Below are 27,691 nucleotides of genomic sequence, written 5' to 3' on the forward strand. Positions count from 1 at the left end.
TGGATCGGTTTGGCAGTTTTGCGCCGCGTCTATTTGCTAACTCAACGATTCGCGGCAATGACACGATGCTTGCTCGTATAGTGCTTTCCCGTTTTAGCTTTAGAAATTATAAAATTGTGATTTACCGCGCAACAAAACTAAAAAAATATTACAAAACTTTTAAGTCAAAATTTTTGCTGTCGATCTGATCGAACAAAGCGTAAAATTGACAATTCAATTTCCTCAACTCAAAGACTACGGAGCGGTTTGAACTACTGATACTTAAAAAGTAGAAGTTAAATCGACTTGGCCAAATCGGTTTGCAAACCGATTTGGGTTTAAATCGGAGTCGACTTATTCGGTTTGAAAATTTTTCGATTTGGCCCATCACTAAAATAAACGCAAATATGTTTTGATTTTTATCATCGTGTAGGTAATCGAGTATCTTATCTACTAAAATACCTCTGAAAGAAAATGTCAAATTGTCAAACTAGATGTTTATTTTCGTTCACAAAAAGTTAGTCTAAATCTTAGCTTAAATGGCTTACGCGTTTTATCCTATACTTTTAAAATTACGAGTTCGACGGTTCAATTAATTAGATGCCATAGCAATGTCCTCTGGAGACGCGGCGGTCCAGCAGGACCCGGCCCATATTGCGGATGTCGACGTCGACGAAACCACTAAAGGAGATGGCTCTGAACGCGATCTGGTGACTGATTCTGGACTGGAGGCGAACTCCTCCGGATTTACAGAGGATGTGACTTCTTTCGAGTCAGCTATCTCAGCCAGGGAGCTAAAATATAATGACGAAAAAGGCGAGACAAAAGTGCTGGTGGATGTGACTGACACCGGAGTTTCGTCTCCTATTTCGTCATCTGGTGCTAGCTCTCCTGGTGCTAATACGTCTGACAACGTCTCCAACTTTGAAGAGCTCTCAGCCAGCCAACATGACAATTTAAATAACTCAAAAGAGTCAGCTCACAAATCAGTAACGTCACATAACGAGGATAGTTTAGAAACTCAAATTACCATGGATAACAATACAAACAGTGCTTCTAATGATTCTTTAAGTAATCAAAATCTTGACACAAATAAGACCTTAGCGACATCAACAGTAAGTTTGAATGACACAATAGAAACTAATGTAACAATAAATAAGTCACCGTACAGTCGGAGCGCAGAAAACATATCAGTGGACATTAAAATGGAACAAAGTGTAGATAAGGATGCAGTATTGTCTCAATTCACAAGCCAGAAGAATAAAGTTAGCGCTACACAGGCAATCCCAGACCCAAATGCTAATATAAATCTAGATGTACGATACACACGGCTACCTAAAGAACTACTGTCACAAGACCTTGGCAGTATCGTTAAGAATGTCCACGGGATCTTCTCATCTGTGAGCGGCAGTTTGAAGAACGCTTACACACACAGAACTGGCCATATACCGTATATGAAAACAGTCAAACCGATGCCGAACGGGAAAGTAATGAATGATATATTTGAAGACGAACAACATGATGAGAAGATTACGAACGGGATAGAGAACACAAAAGTGGAGATTTCTAATGAGACTGAGACGTTAAATATGAATTTAGAGGAGGATGTAAAGGGAGACGTGTTACGGCTGCAGATAGAGTCATTGGAGCGAGTGTTGGCAGAGCAGAGGAGAGAGAACACGGCGCTGAGGGAGACGGTGAAACAGCAGGCAGACAAGCTCACGGAGAGAGACCAGACTTTTAGAGAGTTGGAGACTAAAATGGATTCCGTGAGTTATTTGTTGAACAAACTTGATTTGAACTTTGTTACTATGTTAATTAGCTATCTTCATGGAAACCATTTTTTAACCACTTTAAATATTTGAATCAACATATTTGACACAGCCCTGTAATTAGTACCGAGCTACTAACAATGGCATTGTATGCAGCTCGGGTGCCATCACTCGACGACGGCTTTGTCGAATGACAGTATTGTTTTATAGACTGTTGAAAGAGTGCAAAGTGCGTAATAAAAGCAGTAGCATTGAATCTAAACCAAGCAAACAAGTGCAAGGAAGCAAGCAAGCAAGTGAGTCTAAACCGTAAAATTATTCAATGCTAGTATGTCTCACAACAGTTTAAATTCGATTAAAGCAGTAGGAAACATAAAAGGATAAAACATAAATTAACTAATTGAGGCTTGTAAAGTTTTATGAATAAGGTGCTAGTTCCTTGTAGTTGATAGCAATAGAAACCAAGTTTCATTGTCACAGACTCATTTTTAGGGTTCCGTACCCAAAGGGTAAAACGGGACCCTATTACTAAGACTTCGCTGTCCGTCCGTCCGTCCGTCTGTCACCAGGCTGTATCTCACGAACCGTGATAGTATGTATGTATGTATTTCTGTTGCCGCTATAACAACAAATACTAAAAACAGAATAAAATAAAGATTTGAATGGGGCTCCCATACAACAAACGTGATTTTTGACCAAAGTTAAGCAACGTCGGGAGTGGTCAGTACTTGGATGGGTGACCGTTTTTTTTATGCTTTTTTTTTTGTTTTTTTTTTTGCATTATGGTACGGAACCCTTCGTGCGCGAGTCCGACTCGCACTTGCCCAGTTTTTACAAGTTACATATTTAGTTTCACCTGACCATTGTCTGTCTGTGTGTAATCAAATCTTGCAAGTTAAATTTGATCCACTTCCCGGTTTCCGATTGAGCTGAAATTTTGCATACATACATAAGTCGGGTGACAATGCAATATTATGGTGTCATCGAGCTGATCTGATTATGGAGACCGGAGGTAGCCATAGGAACTATGTGATAAAACAACAAAACCTAATTGTGTTGGGGTTTTTAGAATTGTCTCAATGAGCATTAGTTGCATGTGGAAAGAAAAGTACAGTCAGCGATAAAAGCTTGTACCAAAAATGAAATTTTTGCCAAAGACTTATTTCAATTTCTTGTTATCAGATGTCAAAGCGCGTAGAGCATGCAGAGCGCGAAAAGGACGCAGCCGTGATGCGCTACGCGAGCGTCGAGCGAGCCGCCATCGAGGCCCGCAAGATGGCGGAGCAGGGGGCGGTGAGGGAGCGCGCGGCCACCGCGGAGGCCGAGCTGGCGGCCAGCAAGCTGAAGGCCGCTAGGGAGGACAAACTGCGCGTCTGCCAGATGTATGATGACAAGGTACTGTAGCATCTTCTTTGTCGTATCCTCGACAGTCTTCACCAGTGCTGGCAGTCTCGAGCCGCCATCGAGGCCCGCAAGATGGCGGAGCAGGGGGCGGATGTATGATGACAAGGTACCATCGCTCACAATGTTAACTGTACATCGGTGGACCTTATGCCTTTTGTAATAAGGTCCACCGATGTACAGTCGCCTGCGCTCGCGGTGTTCCACCCTTAGTGTAAGGCCTAAGTGGACGCTCGAGTTGGGCGTGCAGCGGGGCGGGGCGTGCGGCGTGCATGTTAGACAAATGCAAACGTATAGGAGCGGCCTTAGTGCACGCTGCTCAAATCACTTGTGAGCACGCCGAGTGTCCACTCAGGCCTTACACTTAGGGCGATACTCGTTTTAACGCCTTGCAGGTAGCGAGGTAGCCGCTAGGTTGCAAGGATTAAGGCAATATTTTCTTAACTGGAACACCGCGAGCGCAGGCGATTGTAGAGTTCAGCATTTCTCAAAAAGTTTGTACATTTCGATCACCTCTTAGATTTCTATAAAAATAGGTATGCTGGTAAAGTACATGAAGCTGAACAACTTCCACCACATTTCCCAAAATGTCCCAGAAAGTTTCTATGAAACATTCCTTTTTTGTTACCAGATTTCTTTACCCCGGTTAGACACGTTAACTATAAATCGTAGCGATTAATCTGTGCAGTCCAATCTGCGCAGTTTTATCTACCGTGTGTATGACAAATCGTTACGATAATTGACAACGTTAACGTGTGTAGCCGGCATTACACATTTGGATCTCAGATCTGAGAAATGCTCAGTTAGGAGTGTTGCTGTTTTTATTCAAATTGATTAAATTGTTGGCAGTGCCATGAGCTGGCGAACAGCGAGCGCGAGCTGGCGAAGGTTCGGGAGGAGGTGAAGGAACTGGAGGGGAGGCTCAAGTGGACGCAGAGCAAGCTTCGCATGGAGATGGACGCGTATAAGGTACGCTAACTAAAACATATACTGAGATATATAGACAGATAGAATACTCTTTCTTTCTTCTTCACCAAGGCTCTCCATTCTGCGCGATTTTCCGCCTTCCTAATAATAGGCGCCTACGCCTGTGTAGATGATTGGCAGGCCTTTACAGTGTCCACCCAGCACTCTTTCTTTATTACACACCTTCATCACTACACTTTATAAAATTATAAAACAAAGCCCCCCCCCCCCCCCCGCTGTCTGCCTATGTTCGCGATAAACTCAAAAACTAGTGAACGGATTTTCACGCGGTTTTCACCTTTCAATTTCAGGACAGCGCAGAGCGCGCGGAGAGGCTCACGGCGCAGGTGGCGGAGCTGGAGGCGGCCGCCGCCGGCGCCTGCGACTCGCACGCCGCTAAACAGATGGGTAGGTAATAGGGTTGTTGACACATGTTCAATTTTATAACTATATCTGGTTATATAGATAGAAAATTAGCAATTCATCACAACACATTGGAAAATTAACAAATATATGGGAATAATAATAAAATACAAGACAAAGTTTCCAAAAAAAATTTTTTTTTAACTTTCAAATAGGAAAATATTAATGGTACCATTCGATTCCTTACATTTTATTAAAAAAATATTGTATAGCAACAATTACATAAACGCGATGACCTTTTATTTATGTAGACGTGTGACGTTTATAGTTGACAAAACTAAAATTTGATCCAACGATTTTGACAACTTGACTGGTTGGCGTCGCCCATACGACTAACTAAATATAGGTTCCGGAATAATGGCCCACGATCGTGCGCCTGGTACAATATCTACCTCAATTTACTTACATCTATGCATAAACGCAACATTTCACATAGGTACATCGAAACGGTTTCTAACGTTACATGGTGACGTCAGGATGTATTGCCATTTTGTTATAAATGTTTCGCCAGTAAAGGGGCTATTCATAAATTACGTCATTTCAAATTAGGGGGGAGGTCTGGACATCGGATGACGGTAGCATGAAGTAGGAGGAAATGGTGTCATTTGAAGCATGATTTTTGGATGATTATAGGGGGGGGGGGGGGGGTCAAAAATCGATGACGTAATTTATGGACAGCCCCTAAATTGCGGATGCCAGACTTTTGATTTTTGTAGATCATTTGTGACTTTTGTATTGCTTTAAGACAGTGGGTCCCATACAGACATTTGATCCTCAAAACAAACCTGATCGACTGATACCATTCATAAAAGAATGTCAAATACCCTATTCTCATTCTAATTCTTGCCTTATAGGGAAAGGGAGATCATTCCACAGACGAATTGCCTGACGATATCTTACACACGCGGGAAACATATTTGACAAACAAATAGTTTTGACAGTGTGTTGATATTTCCGAAGGTTTTACCGGTCATTTATATTTCAGAGACCGAGTTAAAGGAAAGTATGGCTGCCCTGATCCTGTGTCGCCACGAGCGCGACTCGCTGGAGCGGCGTCTCGCTCACACCACCCAACAGCTCGACAGTACCGTGAAGGAGCGAGATGCGGCTGTCGCCAGTAACACCAGTAACTTGGCTGAGGTGACTGATAGAGACAGAGATAAAAAAAACAACGGGTTCCACTCCGGGAGTGCCGGCAGAAGTGAAAACTCAATGGCATTGTAACAATTTTTCGAGGTTACGTGTCCGTCTTACGAAGCATCTTACGTCTTACGTCAAAATATTAATTACAGCGCCATCTAGTGCAAAATGTCTGCAGCACTATGTATAATTGAGGTTAACGCCATCTAGCGTTATTTCGTCGCATTACTTGAAACCCCTAAGCACATCGCTGTTAGCACTCGAGTTATATTAGTATCAGTTAGAGGGAAACTCACTAGATGGCATTTAAATCAATAAATAAAAACTAAATGACATTGTAATTGTTGTTTTTCGATTAGGGGCCGATTTTATAACAATCTCCAACTAATATTACAAGCGGAACTCCTTATTTAATAAGTGAAATTAGAAAAGGAGTTCCGCTTGTAATATTAGTTGTAGTTTGTTATGCAATCGGCCCCAGGTCACGTGTCCGTCTTTCGTCTTAAGCCTTGTTCGGACTAGGCTAGTATTTTAGTCTAGTGGCGAGTAATTTAGTAGCTAAACGTGTCTGAACACCAAAAAATTAGTCGAGTGGATTAGTAAGTAATTTAGTCGAGTCAATCCATTTTATTCTATTTTTTTAGTAGTTTAGTAGCGAGTAGCACCCCCCACCACGCGTCCGTGCTCACTCGGCCGCCGGCTAAACAAGTCCGAACCTGTCGATTTAGTCGAGTTCATTAGTGATTTTTAGGCAGTAGCGAATAGTTTAAGCTACTAAATTACTCGCCACTAGACTAAAATACTAGCCTAGTCCGAACAAGGCTTTACGGTCATGTGACACCTGTTACGAGTTTAACATTTTTTCTGCATCACAAAAAGTGCACAGCGCCGCTAAAGAAGTTTTCACTTCATAAATCGAAATATGTGTGAAGTTAAAAATCAAAAAAAAATCAAAATCAAAATATACTTTATTCATGTAGGCCTAGCAACAAGCTCTTATGAATCGTAATTAATCTTAATCTAATTATCAGAGCAATTTATTGATGTTAATATTATTCCATAATAAAATTGGATTATTATACATGTCAAATTTAACACTAAGAATTTCACAAAAGGATCGTCAAACATTAAAAAAAAATTGTATAAAAAAATACTAGTCTAGAATTTCTAGAATAAAATCTAAATGTCAAAAAAAAGCATAAGTAACAAACAAGTAGATAATATTACATCGGAATATCCATTTCCTCATCAATAATCAAATATACCTAATAAATAAATAATCATTTCGAATAACAATTAATCCCACGTTGTATTATCATTCATGTAGTCCTGTGTGGTATAATAAGCTTTGGAAATAAGTTTACGCTTTACATAATTCTTAAATTTATTAATAGATAATTCAGTAATATGGTTTGGAAGTTTATTATAAAATCTTACACAATTACCCACGAATGATTTTTTAATTTTATGGAGCCGAGTGAAGGGCACTGCGAACTTATGTTTATTTCTAGTATTAATATTATGGATTTCACAATTTTTCCTAAAATTTACAATATTTTTATGTACATACAGAATATTCTCATAAATGTATTGACAGTGCACTGTCATTATGTCAATTTCCTTAAATTTATCTCTAAGTGAGTCTCTATGGTTCATTTTGTATATTGCTCGAATAGCCCTCTTCTGCAGAACAAAAATGGTATTTATCTCTGAAGCACCGCCCCACAGTAAAATACCATATGCCATAATGCTATGGAAGTAACTAAAATATACTAATCGAGCTGTTTTCACATCAGTTAACTGACGGATTTTGCTCACTGCAAAAGCTGCAGAGCTCAGTCTATTCGAAAGAGTAGCAATATGGGGACCCCACTGGAGTTTAGAATCTAAAGTTATACCAAGAAAAACTGTACTATCAACTAATTCCAATTCCTCATCCTTCACAATGACACTTGCTTGCACATGCCTTACGTTACTACTAGTGACAAACTTAATACATTTAGTTTTTTTCTCATTTAACATTAAATTATTAACATTGAACCAATTTACTACTTTTGAAATAGCATTGTTTACATCATTGTAAGCTTGTTGCTGTCGTTTGACTTTGAAAATAAGTGAGGTGTCGTCTGCAAACAATACTATATCATGGTGGGTCTTAACAAGGAATGGCAAGTCATTTATGTAGATAAGGAACAGGAAAGGCCCCAATATTGACCCCTGTGGTACACCCATAGAGACCAATGACCCAGGTGATCGCTGTCCATTCATATCGACCCTTTGTATTCTACCATTTAAGTAGGACTTAAGTAAATTCAGTGCCGATCCTCTAACGCCGTAATAATGAAGTTTCCTGATTAATGTTTCATGACAAACACAGTCGAAGGCCTTAGATAAATCACAGAAGACACCTAAAGCATCTCGTGACTCCTCCCAGGCATCGAAAATATGCTTAATTAGCTCAACACCAGCATCGGTTGTTGAGCGACCCCGTGTAAAACCAAACTGCTTATTATGCATCAAATTATTAACGTTAAAATGTCGTACTAATTGAGAAAGAACTAATTTTTCAAAAATCTTGCTAAATGTTGGTAGCACAGATATCGGTCTAAAGTTAGTGGGGTCAGAGCTGCTACCAGATTTAAATAAAGGAATTACTTTACTATGTTTCATTAGATCAGGAAACTCGCCGCAATCAACACTGTTGTTAAATATAACTACCAAGTCAGGCGCTACAATTTCTACTAAGGATTTGACAGCATGGACAGAGACTCCCCAGAGGTCATTCGTTTTTTTGACATTAATTGATTTAAACGCCTTTATTACATCTGAGGTACAAACATGTTCAAAATGAAGGTCTCTACAACACTCTGGAGCGTTATCTTTTAATAATGTAACAGCAGATGAGGGTGATGAATTTAAAGGTTTACCCTTGAATTGCCGACAGACATTTCATCGAATGTTATTTCGAAGACAACGTTTCAAGTATTTTCATTTCATCGACAAGTCATTGCGTCGAAGAATTGATACTAGTAAATTTAAATCTGGGACTTTTAATTGGCACTCGAGTTATTTCGTATATAGTTTATATCGTGGTATTTCTTTACGGGTTTTCTTATTTCATTTTGGATTGCATTTAATAAAATTTACTACGCATAAAATTATTCCAATATGTATTATTTGACTTTGATAGCCGTTCGTTTCTGTGTGGGGTCGCAGTTCTATCCTAACCTAAACCTACTTTGAAAGCCGTTCGTTTCTGTGTGGGATCGCAGTTCTAACCTAACCTTAACCTACTTTGATAGCCGTTCGTTTCTGTGTGGAGTCGCAGTTCTAACCTAACCTAAACCTACTTTGAAAGCCGTTCGTTTCTGTGTGGGGTCGCAGTTCTAACCTAACCTAAACCTACTTTTAAAGCCGTTCGTTTTTGTGTGGGGTCGCAGTTCTAACCTAACCTAAACCGACTTTGATAGCCGTTCGTTTCTGTGTGGGGTCGCAGTTCTAACCTAACCGAAACTTAAAATTGTTACAACAGAAAAATGTATAAATGACTACTCATTTATACATTTATACATACGACATATAAAAATGTATGAAAGTAATACGTCGAACAAATGAATTGCAATGTTTAGTAGTTGTGCCAATTAAAATAATTTGAATCGAATCAGCGATCAAGTAATATTCGTTGAATAGTATTTCTACGCAGTAAGAAAAATTGAAATAAATAGTACGTGAAACAAAATAACGCCAAACAATATTACTAGTACTAACGTTTCGATGAATCGTTGTCGATGAAATAATATTCGATGAAAAGTTTGTCGGCAAAACAAGGGTACACCGAATTTAAATCCTTAGTTGTAGATACTGGTACCTCGGTGAAAAATTTTTCAAATTCTGTAGCTACTTCTAAATTAGAATCTATAATTTTGTTATCAATGTTTAGTTTAAGTTCTTTAATTGTGTGTTTCGAACGACCAGTCTCCACATTTATTACTTTCCAGGTTGCTTTAATAATGTCTGAACTACTTTTTATTTTCTGACTTAGATAATTTCGCTTAGCTATATGACAATCTACTTTAAACTTCTTCGAATACGCCTTCACATGTTCTTTAAATTCATCACTCTGATTAAACCGCCGTTCCTCATATAAGGCATACAGTTCACGTCTTCTTTGATGTAAGTCCGCAGTAGCCCACTCACTAAAAACTGATGCACCACTAACTACGACCGATTTTGAGGTGAATATCGCATTATAATGATTCATAAAAGTGTGAAAGAATGAATTATACATACTATTAGGACTCATATCGGTGAACTAAACTTAGCTTCATTCTTTCCACGCGGTCCGAGGTTACTGGTACAAAAGTTATTTGTTTTCTCATGGTATTTTTCCTAAATGCCTCAAATACCATTAATTGACCTAAGTGGTCAGATTCTAAATTGCTGATAACTTTTTTAGCAATAGGAAAAATATCTGTGAAAATATTATCTATACAGGTTGCACTAGTAGCAGTCACTCTAGTGGGCTCCATAAACATTTATGAATGAATGGCCCCTTTATTTAATGAGTGTTGTTTTAGATTGAGCGGCTACTTGCGCACAACGCGCGCCTCTCGGAGGAGGCGGCCGAGCTGGCCGCGCTGCGCGCGCAGGCCGCGCTCGCCGACTCGCTCAGCGCGCAGCTGCACAGGTGACACCTTGATTACAGTCTGGTGCTCTATTACAACACCCTGTTCTATAATAAGCACATTACGTAACTACGTCGAAAAGGACCCCGCAGCAAACATAGGGAAAAAGTGGTTTCAGTTAAATCTCACGAAATTTTAGTGTGATGTTAATTTGGCTCTCCTGGTTGTTTTTTTGTATGGGCACAACTCTCTCAGAAGTATACTTTCAGAAGTTATCAAGTATGTAATTTTCTATTTACGCGACATGTTTTCTAAAATCGATATAAGTATTGTTATGACACGCACTGACAGTTACTGACATTATAAGGTGCAGACACCAACTGTCAGGAGGACGAATTACGTAAAAATGGCTAACTAACACATATTTTGTATAAAAAAATTACATTAATTATTTCTGAAAGTATACTTCTGAGAGAGTTGTGCCCATACAAAAAAATAATCAGGAGAGCCAAATTAACATCATACTAAAATTTCGTGAGATTTAACTGAAACCACTTTTTCCCTATGTTTGCTGCGGGGTCCTTTAAAGGGCCACATGTACTGAAACGTTGTACGATACACATGCGAATTTACAATTTTTTCGCACTTGTGTCGTAAATAACTGTTAAGAGGATAACGGACGACCGCTTCATTAGTCAGAAAGTAGAAAAGGTCATTCTCGAATAGATGGCGCCATATACCTTTGGCCTATTCTCGGCTAGATGGCGTTGACGACACCGTTTGATATTTAACAATTTTAACACATATCAATGAAAGAACATGGGTCCGTATGGAACAATAAAAATTAAAAATCATTTATCCGTAAACATGTTTTAATTAATTTATACTTTTTCCATTTTATTTTAAGTTTTAATCGTGTGTCGATAGATGGCAGTAAATGTACCGTGACTACAAAATTTACTTTGGCAATAGCCCTCTATACTACCTATTCTCTTTGGTAATATCCTAATATCAAAGATACATTGATTGAGTAAGATGCGTAAAATCTACGACAATTTCGTGCTTCGAATTTGACAGGTAAACGAGATGGCGCTGCACAAACAGCATCACTCAATTGTCCATCGGTCATAGAAGTAGCATCCTATAGAAGTGGTGTGCGCGTGCCTCCGTGAGGGACAAAACATACGCAATGTGACAATATTAAAAACACGTTTTAACATTCCTGACAATATACCAAAAACAATCTACGTAATTCGGTCGGGTTATTTGTCTCCCACCATAGCCCATACTAACAAAAAGGTGGGGAACAAACAAAAAGTGAGACTGTGACAAGGACAAGCAATAGTACCGCTTTCTCTGCTACACCTACTGAAAGTTCTATAAGTGTTTCTCGTTCGGTCATTTGGCCACTCCCCCGTGTCTTCTCTATATTATTGTACCTCTATGCCATCGGTGGACCTTATTACAATAGGGACACCGATGGACAGTTAACTCTGGTTGTGAAAATTTGACGTTTGACAATTCAGTGACGGCAAAAAATATGGCGCAGTACAGCGCCATCTGTTTTGTATGTAACTAAGATGCACGTTTTTTTCTTAGATTTTACCTCTTTATTCAATTCTCTTTGGTAATATAAATATACATTAAATATACGCTTTTGTTTTTTGTAGTTACTAGAACATTTTATCGATCTAATTATGACAGGGAAACGGAACGAGCAGCCGCCGCGGAAGAAGCCCTGGGCCGCGAGCGAGCGCGGGCCGAGACGTGCGCGCGGCGCGAGGCGGCCGCGCTGGAGCACGCCGCCAGGCTCACGGCGCAACACGTCGCCATACAGCAGCAGAGACAACACACCGACGATCAGGTATATTATGACAGGGAAACGGAACGAGCAGCCGCCGCGGAAGAAGCCCTGGGCCGCGAGCGAGCGCGGGCCGAGACCTGCGCGCGGCGCGAGGCGGCCGCGCTGGAGCACGCCGCCAGGCTCACGGCGCAACACGTCGCCATACAGCAGCAGAGACAACACACCGACGATCAGGTATATTATGACAGGGAAACGGAACGAGCAGCCGCCGCGGAAGAAGCCCTGGGCCGCGAGCGAGCGCGGGCCGAGACCTGCGCGCGGCGCGAGGCGGCCGCGCTGGAGCACGCCGCCAGGCTCACGGCGCAACACGTCGCCATACAGCAGCAGAGACAACACACCGACGATCAGGTATATTGCATTCACTTTAACATTTCAAACAAGAGATTTTAACATTATTGGCTTCATGCTAAATGATCTAAATTAATTGAAAAAAAAAATCTCTAAAATCACTAAAGCAAAGACGTTTTCCATAAACTGAGATACTTTTACTATGGGACCGACCCCAAAATCGGGGAATTTTGTTTGTCTTTTCCATAGAAAACGTCGACATCTGATCAGCCAAAATGTATGAAAAAGTAAAAAAAAATTCGGGATTTCGGCGTTGGTGCCATAATAAAAGTAGCTCAGTTTTGCGAGTAGAATCGAGCCCTGGATTTAAAGCCCTGTAGATTTTCGTACATCAGTTGGATTCGTTTTGGGCCGGTCTCTGTGGCGCAGCGGAAGCTAGTCTTCAAACAAAGCTGAACGGTGCGCCAGAACAATCACGTTAGGGCCCCGGCGTCTGTCGGCGTCGGTCCAGCGCTATGGAAAATGACGTCGCTGTGCAGTTGCGTCGACGCTGCGTCGACGTCGGCCATAGAATTGTAGACGCCGACGCTCGAAAGACGCCAGACGTGGCCCTAACCGGGTTGCGAGGTGATTTGGTTACATTTTTTGGTGGCCCATGAGGGGACAGAGCAAATTATGAATTCTCAACATTGTTGATCAAGTTAAGTTTTCGGCAACTACTCAGAAATCATTTATTGTGTCGTTCAAAGGGTTAAAGGAATGCGTACATTTCGAAATTACCCTGTATGTGTAGATTATATTTTAAAAAATCTATTGTTTCCAGGCCTCTGCATTAAGTGCAGATAACTCTGCACTTCGCGAACGCATCTCGGAGCTTGAATTAGAAGTGGGCAAACTGCAGACTTCACTCGCGGAGGAGGTGGAAAGGAGGCACAAGGAGAGCCGGGTGCTCGCGAGAAAGGTAGGAAAAGAAAAATAATATATTTAATTTTGTAGGCTCAGTGGTTTTCACAATTTTCGTCTAGTTTCTTAAATATAGTTGGTCAAGCAGATCTTGTCAGTAAAAAAGGCGGCAAAATTGTAAAACGTAGGCGAGAAGGGATATAGTCTCATAGAAAATTTTAACTTCGCGCCTTTTTCTACTGACAAGATTTGATTGACCATCTATAACTTTAAGATTATCGTAGACAGATCTACTTTAAAATTGCACCAAATTTCAAATCGATCGGTCCAAGAATTGCGGAATACATTAGCTGTAACAGACAGACAGACAGACACTTAGGGTCAGTTGTCACTTGCACCAATCATAATCGGACTTCTGGCCGAAGGGTGCGATATTTCGGCGGTTCAGATCTGTCGAATCCTACACCAAAGCATGATTGTGACGCCGCAACAGAAAACTGCGTCACGAAAATGATTTTTTTGGGGTCCCTTTGTTTCCCATAAAGTTTTAAGTCATAATGTATTGTTTGTCATATTATCGTTAGTCATAAAACTGAAACCGTTAACTTTTCAGGATTTTCGTAAGGTCATTCTATAGATGGGTTAGGTTAGGTTTGTTTTATGGCAATCCTGAAAAGTTACGCGTTTCTGAGAAAAAACAATTATGACTAACGAAAATTCGGACAAAGCCCAGTATTTTATATAAATCTAAGGGAATTTTTGTTAATATTATCGCTGTATTTTTCGGGATTCTTTCATTGTTTACATTTTGTAAGATGATTGACGTAACCCGTCAATCGGCTTTCAACTGTTCAGATTTCACCACTAAAAAGACTAGTATGTATACTTTCGGCAAAGGTTATTCAAAATTTTGGTAAAATCATAACTGGTACTCGACTATTTTTAAATTTCAAATCTTGTAAATCTGATTCTTTAGATGTTCTAAAGAATCAGGTATAAAAGCGGAACAACCGTCATTCTGTTCAGTTCTTCGTCAGCTCTCATCCGAGCATTTTCGAAATTAAGGGTCCGTGCGGGGCCAAGTCAGGCCCCGCACCCCGCACCTTCAAGAAACCCTCTCTTCCTGGCGTAATTTACTAAATAAATAATACCGCTATAAACTAAAGACACAAGCATACAAGTCGGCAAGTATACAAGTGGTGACCCTCGCTGAACGCCTGTGCGCGCCCTCCTTGACGCCGCGCGCCCTCTTCGACGCCGCGCGCCTGTGCGTGCCTGTGCGCGCCCTCCTCGACGCCGCGCGCCTGTGCGCGCCCTCCTCGACGCCGCGCGCCTGTGCGCGCCCTCCTCGACGCCGCGCGCCTGTGCGCGCCCTCCTTGACGCCGCGCGCCTGTTCGCGCCCTCTTCGACGCCGCGCGCCTGTGCGCGCCCTCCTCGACGCCGCGCGCCTGTGCGCGCCCTCCTCGACGCCGCGCGCCTGTGCGCGCCCTCCTTGACGCCGCGCGCCTGTTCGCGCCCTCTTCGACGCCGCGCGCCTGTGCGCGCCCTCCTCGACGCCGCGTGCCTGTGCGCGCCCTCCTCGACGCCGCGCGCCTGTGCGCGCCCTCCTTGACGCCGCGCGCCTGTTCGCGCCCTCTTCGACGCCGCGCGCCTGTGCGCGCCCTCCTCGACGCCGCGCGCCTGTGCGCGCCCTCCTTGACGCCGCGCGCCTGTTCGCGCCCTCTTCGACGCCGCGCGCCTGTGCGCGCCCTCCTTGACGCCGCGCGCCTGTTCGCGCCCTCTTCGACGCCGCGCGCCTGTGCGCGCCCTCCTTGACGCCGCGCGCCTGTTCGCGCCCTCTTCGACGCCGCGCGCCTGTGCGCGCCCTCCTTGACGCCGCGCGCCTGTTCGCGCCCTCTTCGACGCCGCGCGCCTGTTCGCGCCCTCCTTGACGCCGCGCGCCTGTTCGCGCCCTCCTCGACGCCGCGTGCCTGTGCGCGCCCTCCTCGACGCCGCGCGCCTGTGCGCGCCCTCCTTGACGCCGCGCGCCTGTTCGCGCCCTCTTCGACGCCGCGCGCCTGTGCGCGCCCTCCTTGACGCCGCGCGCCTGTTCGCGCCCTCTTCGACGCCGCGCGCCTGTGCGCGCCCTCCTTGACGCCGCGCGCCTGTTCGCGCCCTCTTCGACGCCGCGCGCCTGTGCGCGCCCTCCTTGACGCCGCGCGCCTGTTCGCGCCCTCTTCGACGCCGCGCGCCTGTGCGCGCCCTCCTTGACGCCGCGCGCCTGTTCGCGCCCTCTTCGACGCCGCGCGCCTGTTCGCGCCCTCCTTGACGCCGCGCGCCTGTTCGCGCCCTCCTCGACGCCGCGTGCCTGTGCGCGCCCTCCTCGACGCCGCGCGCCTGTGCGCGCCCTCCTTGACGCCGCGCGCCTGATCGCGCCCTCCTTGACGCCGCGCGCCTGAGCGTGGGAACGCGTTTCCCAGGCGCTGCACCCCGGAGCACCGTGCTACCACGCTACTACAACTTCCCGGTGTTGTTGGACAATTTAAGTTCCCAACCGTGCCATATTGACCCACCACTTATACCTGGAAAAATAAACGTTACCTACCCCTGAGTCTTTACTTTTCATTTCTTCACCCTTCATCCTTCCAGCTGCTCAGTTGCGTGCTCTACCAATTCATTGGCAGAGCACGTAACGCGACACAATACATTATGACTTAAAACTATTTGGGAAACAATAGAGACCCGATTTTTTTATTTAAGATTTTTATTATTGTATACCTTTATAAGTTAGTTTCAAAGGTATGTATTTATGGGCCTTAGTAGCCTGAAAATAAATGCTTGGATTGATTGATAATCGACGGGCTGATCAAAGGCAATCGGCTGTGAACTATGGAATTTGGCGAACGTTTTGACGGTGACGGGCGGTTGGATCCGATCGATGAGAACTGTTTTGAAGTTTGTTACAAAACACTGAATTGACTGGTAAAGGTTACGTATGGTGTACGGTAGGTTTGCTTTTGTGCCATATGAATTAAAATAACATAGAGTAACATAGAGTCCTATCATAATCATAATTAATGTTTGGAGGCAGTTGTTTTTGTAGCCAAAGGTTACCTACTTTCAGCATTAGTTAAATACAGTTAGACCAAGAAAATTCGGAAGCGATTTTGATAGCCCACGCAGTGCAAGTGTAATTTTAAACGTCAAACTTCTATGAACGTATAAATAACACTTGCACTGCGTGGGCTATCAAAATCGCTGCAGACTTCTCGGTCTAACACTAATTAAAATGATTGTTCAGGTGGCGGAGTTACAAGAGGAGGCGGCAGAGGCGGCCAAACAGCTCGAGTGGGAGAAGGGCGAGAACGGCGTGTTAAAAAAGAAACATGCAAGCCAAGTCAAGGTACATTTCCCTAGTAAAAACTATTTTGAAATAATATCTAGATAAATCTATTAGTCTATCTTAAAATTCGAATCGGGCAGTATTCGACGACCGGTCTGGCCTAGCGGGTAGTGACCCTGCCTTGGAAGGCGATGGTCCCGGGTTCGAATCCCAGTAAGGGCATTTATTTGTGTGATGACACAGATATTTGTCACTTTGGTTGTTTTCTACATGTATTTAAGTATTTATATATTATATATATCGTTGTCTGAGTACCCACAACACAAGCCATCTTGAGCTTACTGTGGGGCTTGGTCAATCTGTGTAAGAATGTCATATAATATTTATTTGTGTAAGATATTTCCGTAATATTTATGCAATTTAATTTTCACCTCAGCAGCTCGAACAAGGGTACTTTGCTTCTTAAAAACAGTGAGCAAAATGCGATTTTGCTCACTGAGTGAGACAAAATGACATTCAAGTGACCTTTATAGTCAAATGTCATTTCAACATGCGGGGTCTAATACAAGTTCGATATACTTGGGTTCTATTATCTCTGTCCCTCTAGGTATGTTCTCACTGCTTAGGGTGAAAAATTTTGTGTACTACACGAGATCAATAGTACATTATTGTCGAGGCTCGGAAGTAGCTACTTGCAGGCTGAGGATTCGTTTTAAACGGACGACCTTGGGAGTCTGTTTAATTGAATCCGAAGCCAGCAAGTAGCCTTCCAGCCGAGTCATATATAGTGCTTTTCTCAAAAATGGTGCAAGAAATATAAATATCACAGAAATATTATACAAAAGCAACTTCCTTACGTATATATTTTCACAGAAAAAAGCCCTTGCCGCCTTTTTATTTTTTTAATTAAAAAATAGAAGTGTATTTTTCTGCCGAAAATACGCCAACCTATTTGAGACAACTAAATAGTCGCGGTACTAATCATCTGTTTGGCTGTTTAATGGGCCTGTGCCTTCATTTGATATGGCCATTTCAACTTTTAAAAAGTTTGGAACTCGACAAATAATGGAATTTGTATGCAACATTGCAGTCCCAAAATCGAGACTGCAATGTTTTTAACTTTTTAATTTTTGACTGACCATAAACTACACACTTCGCGACCTATTTTTTAGACTGCAAAGTCGACTTTGCCGTCCATTTTTGAGAAAAGTTATTTACATCTCGTGAGCTTTTGAATCCCTTACTACGCTCAAGATTCTAAATTATTATTATAGAATCTTTCGCTTGCACGGGACTCAAAATAAGCACTCGAAGAAATATCAAACTTTGATCTCTTGTTGTACAAATAACTATTGTATTAGGAGCTGAACCGCGAGCTGGCGCGCGCGCTGAAGCGCGTGGAGGCGTTAGAAGCCAAGCAGCCTCCCACGCAGCCCTCCACCCGCACAGGTAATACAATACACGACATCACCCCTCTTAACCTTACCCCCTTATTCATAAACGTTTACTATAGTTCGTTTTTTTAGCATTAGAAAGAACTTGCAAGAAGGTAAGCGATCTTGACATGTCTTTTAATTGAAAAACCCTTTTTAAAAATCAAAAACTATTGCTTATGAAAGCAGAAGAATATAAATGATTGTATTAGATACATAATTGTTACATATATTTGCCGTAACTTGTTTTTAAAACGTGTTTTTCAACTAAAAGACACATCAAGATTGTTTACCTTATTTGTAATGCTAAAAAAAAACGAACTGTAAAGTTGACAAGCCGATAATAATCGTTTGTCCCTTTCCATCATACCAATACGTCGGACTGGTTTTTGAAGTGATAACTTCTTTAGCGGCGCTGTGCACTATTTGTGATGGGGAAAAATGTTAAATTCGCGACAGCGTAAGACGTAAGACGCTTCGTAAGACGGACACGTGACCTGAGCAAAAACTGTTACAATATCATTGAGTTTTCACTTCTGCCGGCACTTCCGAAGTGTAATCCATTGTTTTTAGGGTTCCGTACCCAAAGGGTAAAACGGGACCCTATTACTAAGACTCCGCTGTCCGTCCGTCCGTCTGTCACCAGGCTGTATCTCACGAACCGTGACAGCTAGCCAGTTGAAATTTTCACAGATGATGTATTTCTGTTGCCGCTATAACAACAAATACTAAAAAAGTACCTAACCCTCGGAGGGTGAGTCCGATACCTGTCCGGATTTTTTTATTTCCCCCTTTCGTAGTCAAAAGCCATTGGCTTTCCTATGGATGATATTGTTGGAACATTGTAATGTCAGGTTCGGTGACGTCGCTGAGCAGCGGCGAGAGCGCGCCGCCCGAGGACTGCGGCCGCGCCGACGGACACGAGGGGACACTGCCGGACGTACAGGTCAGAAAACGTACACACTCTGTATGTCTCTCATACTCACGTGCTTAAAGAATATATCTGGGAAACCGAGGATTGCTCAGAAAAATAAAATCTTAATAATTCTTTGGCAAAAATTATGTTTTTGATACGAGCTTTTATCGCTGACTGTACTTTTCTTACGACAAACAACTATTACTCATCGAGACAATTCTAAAAACTCCTAACACATTTAGGTTGCGTTGTTTCATCACAGAGTTCCTATGGCCACCTCCTGTCTCCATCATCAGATCAGCTCGATGGTACCATAATATTGCATTGTCATCCGATTTATACATGCATGCAAAATTTCAGCTCAATCGGAAACCGGGAAGTGGATCTAATTTAACTTGCAAAATTTGATTACAGACAACGGTCAGGTGAAACCAAATAAAAGCTTGTAAAAATGCGCGCTTTCCCAGAGATAAGACCTAGCTAGATCGATTTATCGACCACGAAAACCCCCATATAGCAAATTTCATCGAAATCGTTACAGCCGTTTCTATCAAATATATATATAAATAAACAAGAATTGCTTGATTAAATGTATTAGATAGATAGATAAAACAGATATTAAGTTTATTTATGTTCTTTTTCACGTTTTCAAGGAGTCTCCCCCGTCTACTACGGTAATATAATATTTATATTAATATTACCGTATTATACCGTTATTAATAATATTTTTCATCACACTCGCTCAGTAAATGTGGAATTGCACGCAGGTTTAGCGGGAGTTATGGAAAAAGCGTTCTCCCTAGGGAGTTATGAAGTTTCTAGTGCCATAATTAACAGTTTTTTGTCTTTATACTTAATTTTTGTATCGCAAGTGTGATGAAAAACATTACTATAAAGTAAACACTTTCTTTTGCAGATTAAACACTCGAATGTTTTCAATAAATTACTGCATAAGGTGTTGTGTTTTTTTCTTCTATAGTTAGAATAATGAAAAGTGTAATTTTGATTTAGGTTAATAACTTGTTTAACGTAATGTGAGTAATGTCGCGAGCTGGTAAAAATAAAGTAGAGTAGTGGAAGTATGAGGTAGTGACTATAGATCGTTCTTTTTAGCATTAGAAAGAACTCCACAGAAGGAAGCGTGCAGTTTTTATCAGTCTCTTTAATTGTTAATAATTATTGAATTATCTACTGTAACATGGTCAATACATATAATTTACTTCAAATTATTACCGCTAAATGTGCTGGATTTGAAACTACACGCTTACTTCTGCGAAGTTCTTTTTAAGCTAAAAAAACGGACTATACAGGATGGAAAGATAAGTCCGGCCCTGGAGGGAAACTACCTTAAATCCTTAAGCTGGCTCATTTTACTTAAAGGAGACATTCCTTTATTTTTAAAAAGAAACAAAACTACATTCAAAGATTTTCTAAAACTCGCTTGCCTCGCCCGGGACTCGAACCAACTAAAAATTCAAAAAAAAAATTCGCAATTTTATTCTACTAGTCGATACAGTTAATGTTAATGATAACATTTCTCCAAGAAACATTAGGTCTTACACTCGTCTGTCGTACAAAATATCCATAAAATCTAATATTTAGTACTTAAGATTTTTTTAGACAAAGCCAAATTGAAGAAAAAAAGAAAGATACTTTGAATGCAGTTTTGTTTCTTTTTAAAAATAACGGAATGTCTCCTTTAAGTAAAATGAGCCAGCTTAAGGATTTAAGGTAGTTTCCCTCCAGGGCCCGACTTATCTTTCCACCCTGTATAATAATATGATAGAGTTATCTATGGTTAAAATAAAAGTCAGTTGTCCATATAGATAAAGCACCTAAATGTTTTAGATTGATATGAGCATTCCAACATAGAGTAATAAAAGTAAAGAGAGAGTGATAACTCCATACAACGGGTTTCATACCAAAACGCGCGTTGTTTCGTAGTCGACATCTAGCGCCAAGTAGCGGAATTTATTAGTACTGCTACTTGACAATAGATGTCGCGGCGACCGAAAACTCTAATGCTCAACAATTTTCAGATAATATTATAAACGGATTAACCGGAACTCTATTTTCAACTCCTTCTGCTTCTAATATTAGTTGTAAATTGTTGTTCAATACAATTTTCGTGAGAGACATCTAGTATCGAGTAGTGGCACTGATAATTCCGCCACTCGATGCTAGATGTCGACTATGAAAATAATAATATTTTGGTACCAAAACTGATGTATGGAGTGAGCACTCTTGTCTTACTATATATGTATCTCTATGACGTAGGTAATAGGTTATAAGTTTCAAGTTATATTTGTTAAATTTTATTTATGTTGCTTTGCACTTATACTAAATTTAACTATGTACCTAACTTGTTACTAACATAATATGGGACTTGTCCTGAAATAAATATTATTCATTCATTCATTTATAGGTGCGAGAACCAGATCGGCAAGCGTTGGTAGAACGCATCGTATCATTACAGCGAGCGGCGGCGAGGCGCGCGGAACGATGCGAGTTCCTCGAGGAGCACGCGAGGCAACTGACGGACGAGCTGCGGGGGAAGGTACTGACATACATACTGTGGACCTTACGTCTGTGTGGTAAGGTTCAGAACAGCCCGGCAAGCGTTGGTAGAACGCATAGTATCTCTACAGCGAGCGGCGGCGAGGCGCGCGGAACGATGCGATGCGAGTTCCTTGAAGAGCATGCGAGGCAACTGACAGACGAGCTTCGGGGGAAGGTGTTTCTTTTCATTTCATCTTTCCACCAGTCCTAGGGGCCAAGGCTCGGGAAAGCCCGTCATATTGAGAACATAACCATAATTTAGGACCCATTTATCAGTAGAAAATGTTCGTTCAGTCTTCGGACGTCATTGGGTCATATTCAATAGATTTCTCAAAACAAACTTCTATGAAATTATGACGTATAAATGACACTTGCACTGCCTGGGCTATCAAAATCGCTGTAGACTTTTCTTGGTCTAACTCTACATATATTACATATATCTATTTTTTGATATATTTAATCATTTTGATGTTTAGTTTTAATCCTGTGTCGATAGATTGCAGTAAATTTACTATGACTACAACATTTACTATGACAGTAACCCTCTATACAATCTTTTTTTTATAAAGAAGTCTCTATTGTTTAATATTTGGTTTTATTCGGTTGCAGTCTCGTCTTCTTCGGCATTTGTTGCCCAACCTGCCCGCGCAGGCGCTCGCCTCCACCGCCAGCGACTCCAATAAGGTAAAACATGCTTTAATTCCTTGTAACACGGTTCAAGTTAGCTCTACTCAATCCTCAATAGCCTAAAAAATCTTTGCGTAACAAATTTGAACATAAAAAACCGGGCAAGTGCGAGTCGGACTCGCGCGCGAAGGGTTCCGTATCATAATGCAAAAAAAAAAGAAAAAAAAAGCAAAAAGAAAAACGGTCACCCATCCAAGTACTGACCACTCCCGACGGTATGGGAGCCCCATTTAAATCTTTATTTTATTCTGTTTTTAGTATTTGTTGTTATAGCGGCAACAGAAATACATCATCTGAAAATTTCAACTGTCTAGCTATCACGGTTCGTGAGATACAGCCTGGTGACAGACGGACGGACGGACAGCGAAGTCTTAGTAATAGGGTCCCGTTTTACCCTTTGGGTACGAAACCCTAAAAAATGGAAAATTGTCGTCTTTTTAAATTCAATAGAGCGGTGTACTGCTGTCAAGAGGCAGTAACTTTTATTTAACGTTTTTACTTTAGGGTTCCGTACCCAAAGGGTAAAAACGGGACCCTATTACTAAGACTCCGCTGTCCGTCTGTCCCTCACCAGGCTGTAACTCATGAACCATGATAGCTAGACAGTTGAAATTTTCACAGATGATGTGTTTCTGTTGCCGCTATAACAACAAATACTAAAAAGTACGGAACCCTCGGTGGGCGAGTCCGACTCGCACTTGTCCGGTTTTTTTTTTAATATAGCTTTTCTACAGTAATATACAGTATTTATTTATGACTTGTATTTAACAAACGAAGTTGCATACTACTTTGTAACATAATGTTATGAACATTCACGCTGCACTAATATTGGTAGCCGCCTCGGAGGTTAACCAAGGTGAGTAGCAGGGGTCCATATTGGCTCATATACAATTTATTATACGAATATTTCTAATAATACCGCTTTGTAGTCATAATCATTGTTTTTCCGAAAATTGTTACTCATATATTTTTTTTATAGTTTTTTGTGCTACTACCTACATTATTCATAACGATACATATTCAATTTTTTTTTACTCATAATATTGTCACTGAGAATGTATCTGTGCCCATAATGTTATTTGTAAGAATTTCTCGAAGACTAAGGCGGGAGCATTTGCTCTCGCTACGCTCGCTCACTGTGAGGGTCACAGGATTTCGGTTCTGTGAGGTTCGCAGTTCTAACCTAACCTAACCCACCATTCTGGCAGCATTTCGGTTCTGTGAGAGTCGCAGTTCTAACCTAACCTAACCCACCTTTCTGGCAGCATTTCGGTTCTGTGAGGGTCGCAGTTCTAACCTAACCTAACCCACCATTCTGGCAGCATTTCGGTTCTGTGAGGGTCGCAGTTCTAACCTAACCTAACCCACCTTTCTGGCAGCATTTCGGTTCTGTGAGGGTCGCAGTTCTAACCTAACCTAACCCACCTGTCTGGCAGCATTTCGGTTCTGTGAGGGTCACAGTTCTAACCTAACCTAACCCACCTTTCTGGCAGCATTTCGGTTCTGTGACGGTCGCAGTTCTAACCTAACCTAATCCACCTTTCTGGCAGCATTTCGGTTCTGTGAGGGTCGCAGTTCTAACCTAACCTAACCCACCTTTCTGTGCAGCATTTCGATTCTGTGAGGGTCGCAGTTCTAACCTAACCTAACCCACCTTTCTGGGAGCATTTCGGTTCTGTGAGGGTCGCAGTTCTAACCCAACCCACCTTTCTGGCAGGATTTTAACCTGACTTGACCTACAGGTGCATGCTGTTATAAATAAAATCAAATATGTCAAAATCGATATGTCGAGTAATAATATATGCATAAATTTTAGTAATAGAGATATTTATGTAGAATGACATTATGAATATAATAAATTCGAAGTTCCAATGAGTATTGTTTAAAATGAAAATGTACAATGATCATTAGGATGTAAAATTATATGAGATACATTTTCGGAGTTTCAATAATCGAATTTGCAATTTTATATGAACTTTGGCGCACCCGAGTAGCAGACATAGCTGGTCAAGCAGATTTTGTCAGTAAAAAAAGGCGCGAAATTCAAACTTTCTATGGGACGATATCCCTTCGCGCTTACATATTTCAAAGTTACCTCCTTTTTCTACTGACAAGATCTGCTTGACCAGCTATATTTTTTTTCCAATACTATAGGACATTCTGACACAGATTGACCAAGTCCTGCAACTCGGAAACAAATATCTGTGTCATCACACAAATAAATGCCCTTACCGGGATTTGAACCCAGGACCATCGGTTTCAAAGGCAGGGTCATTACCCACTAGGCCAGAACGGTCGTCAAAATTACTGCTATACTCAAATTTAGTGAAAACTGGTCACTTTGTATTGTATCATATACGAATATGCAATGAACCACCTTACCACCTTTTTGTACCACATTTTAAAGTGAAATAAAGATATTTGTATTTGTCATGAACGCGCTACAAACCTCGATTAGATAATAATAATCGTTTGTCTTTATCTGTCATTTTGACTTATGTATTTGTAAGGGATAAAACCTTTGGCGGAGGTGGGATCGACCCGGCGTCATCAGCTTACGCGGCTAAAATAGTACAGAATAGTCGGTTCCCTATCATAAGTATCCTTTCTATGCAATTACATTACGTGGGGTCCCTTTGTTTCCCATAAAGTTTTAAGTCATAATATATTGTTTGTCATATTATCGTTAGTCATAAAACTGAAACCGTTAACTTTTCAGGATTTTCGTAAGGTTATTCTATAGAAAGGTTAGGTTAGGTTTGTTTTATGGCAATCCTGAAAGATTACGCGTTTCTGAGAAAAACCAATTATGACTAACGAAAATTCGGACAAACAATACATTATGACTTAAAACTATTTGGGAAACAATAGAGACCCACATTACGTAGTATGGCAACATGGGCACTTAAGTTGGGGCACCGACCGTATTACTCCGGCGACGCCAGATGTGGACGGTTCTTAGACCTCGGTTACACGCTAATTCTGGCGTCATTTCAGTCCATCATGGACGATGGATGGAAGGTTGGGTGGATAGATGGATGGATGGATTGATGTATGGATGGATGGATGGCTTACCAACACTGTTACTGACGTATGACATTGATATTGGACAGAAAGAGATAGCGAAGTTGGGCGGCGGCGCCATGGCGGCGCTGTGGGGCGGAGACCCCGGCGGGCTGTCGCTGGAGCTGTCGCTGGAGATGAACAAGCGGCTGCAGAGCGTGCTGGAAGACACGCTACTCAAGAACATCACACTCAAGGTAACAATAAATGCTTTCTTCTTCTTCTTCTCAATACGATCTGGAACTTCACCGTCAATACCAAACTATGTAATAAATGTACTCGTGTAAACTACGAATAATAGTTATTTGTTTTACAAGGGAGCAAAATTGTTGTTTAACCGCTCGTGCTAATATTGATATCCGAGCAAGCGAATGATTCCAAAATTGAACCACGAGCGTAGCGAGTGGTTCGAAAAATGGGATCTTGAGCGTTGCGAGGGTTTCAAAGCACGAGGGTTTAACAAAATTTGCCCCCGAGTGAAACACAAAATTTTTCACCACACCAAGCCGAAGCAAATATTAAATGTAAAATATCAAACAAAATCAAACCATATCAAATCCAAATGAATGTTATTAAATATTTATCATCCAAAATCATCATTCAAACGTCAAATCTACCAGCAAATATAAGAAAACAACTCAAAATAGATCGCGGTCGTGTGCCTTCGGTCACAGAATAAATAATAGTACTAGGTACAGAAGACTCAGTCTCTAACAAAACGCGTCTGTTACGATCAGCACAGATATGGCCGCTAGGTGGCGACAGCGCCACGCGCGGCTTATGGCAAACCCCAAAATTGGGGTTGAACGGATGTACTTTTAGCTACCTGTAGCAAAGCGGCGAAATTGCGGAGTGAGCCACGCCTGCTTCGGTCGTGGTTTAATTTATCATTCACCATTCGTTGCGAATTTCCTATTTTTCGCCCTTATGTCGTAATGTACTCATTGTCAAATCCACTGACAAAGTAAGTTTAATAATTGCATTATTTTTCAGGAAAACATGGACACACTGGGAGAAGAGATCGCGCGGCTAAAAGCACAGAAGAACGGTAACACTAAATAACTTCAGTAATTATCATAAAACTGAACTATTTACACATGTGTGGAAAGTTTAACAAAAGGGAGTTGTGTAACAAAATACGAGACAACAAGAGTTATTATATTATACCGGGTGTGGCCTGTAACACGAGCAAATAATTAAAACATAGATTGTACTCCTCAAACGGTGACACTTTTGTTCAACAACTTTTAAAAATTATGAAGTGTTTAGACTCCCTATTTTTCATACAAAATAAATATTATCTTCAATGGACGCCATCGCCATGCCAATACATTGTGATTGACGTTGCTTGTCACTCCTAAATCATAACAAAATTCGCAATACATTGCGTCTTAGAATAAACTTTAAAGTGTATTAGAAATCAAATCACAGGTTATTTTTAAAAGTCGCTGAACAAATGTTGGTCAGTATGAGGAGTACATACAGCCTACAGTTTAATTTTTTGCTCATATTACAGGCCACACCCGGTATACTGAGACAAAAATAAATTATGAATTATTATCTATTATAAATTAAAAAAATGTAGTTAGGAGCATCTGATTTGGTATTTAAAGATGATTTAAAAGTAAATTAATATAAAATATCTCTTCTTTTGTTCAATTCTTTGGTTAAAAACTACGGTACTTGTACTTACTATGTTGCTTTAAATGTACTTGTATATTTTATTTGCATTTCTTGTGATTGTATGTAATATACTTCCGCCTTTACATTAACATTCGAACAAAATTACGTAATAAAATAAGTAAAAATGAAGTATTTATCAGTATTTAATTATATTTGTCAATGTTTGCGTATTCCGAATGAAATTGATTTCATTTGACATAGACTGCAAGTGTGTGTGTCATATATGTATGATGTTGTATTGATTTGTATATTCTTTATCTGTATAATTATTAAATTGTGTTTTTACAAATGTGTGAATCAACTTTTTCTTGTCACTAGTTGCCATGGTTACGGTCTCCGGGTCACTCTTCAAATACTAGTTATTTCGTATTTAAATGAGCCAAACTTGAATTTTTTGGTACTTATAAGGCCTTTCCATAATGGGACATCTACTAAGCGCGTTTGTAGAACATGGTACAACAGCTCTTTTAAGAAACTATGCTATTATTATCTCCTGGCTGATGGGACAGAATGACAACAAGAAATAGTTGATCGACCCAAATACTAAATTCACAGTTCGATTGGCTAATTTACTACCTATCCAATGATTTGATTCCAATCTGTCTCATTCTTTATTTTTGAAATGAATAAAATAATTTATTTAAGTGCGTTGCCGGCCTTTAAGAT

At 41.1% G+C, this 27,691-nt stretch overlaps 1 protein-coding gene across 1 annotated transcript; it reads left to right on the forward strand.

The window, feature by feature from the left end:
- Positions 1-437: 437 nt before the first annotated feature.
- LOC134676304 (coiled-coil domain-containing protein 186) lies at positions 438-26,510 on the forward strand. The gene is made up of 16 exons (XM_063534678.1): positions 438-1,748; positions 2,934-3,146; positions 4,002-4,121; positions 4,430-4,526; positions 5,527-5,681; positions 10,259-10,368; positions 12,011-12,170; positions 13,282-13,419; positions 16,643-16,744; positions 18,046-18,133; positions 18,972-19,063; positions 19,950-19,988; positions 21,459-21,590; positions 22,202-22,276; positions 25,393-25,539; positions 26,336-26,510. The coding sequence occupies exons 1-16, from the start codon at positions 591-593 to the stop codon at positions 26,402-26,404; spliced, it is 2,895 nt and encodes a 964-aa protein (XP_063390748.1). The 5' UTR covers positions 438-590; the 3' UTR covers positions 26,405-26,510.
- Positions 26,511-27,691: the final 1,181 nt, after the last annotated feature.

This window comes from Cydia fagiglandana, chromosome 24, assembly GCF_963556715.1.
Source record: "Cydia fagiglandana chromosome 24, ilCydFagi1.1, whole genome shotgun sequence".
NCBI lineage: Eukaryota > Metazoa > Arthropoda > Insecta > Lepidoptera > Tortricidae > Cydia > Cydia fagiglandana.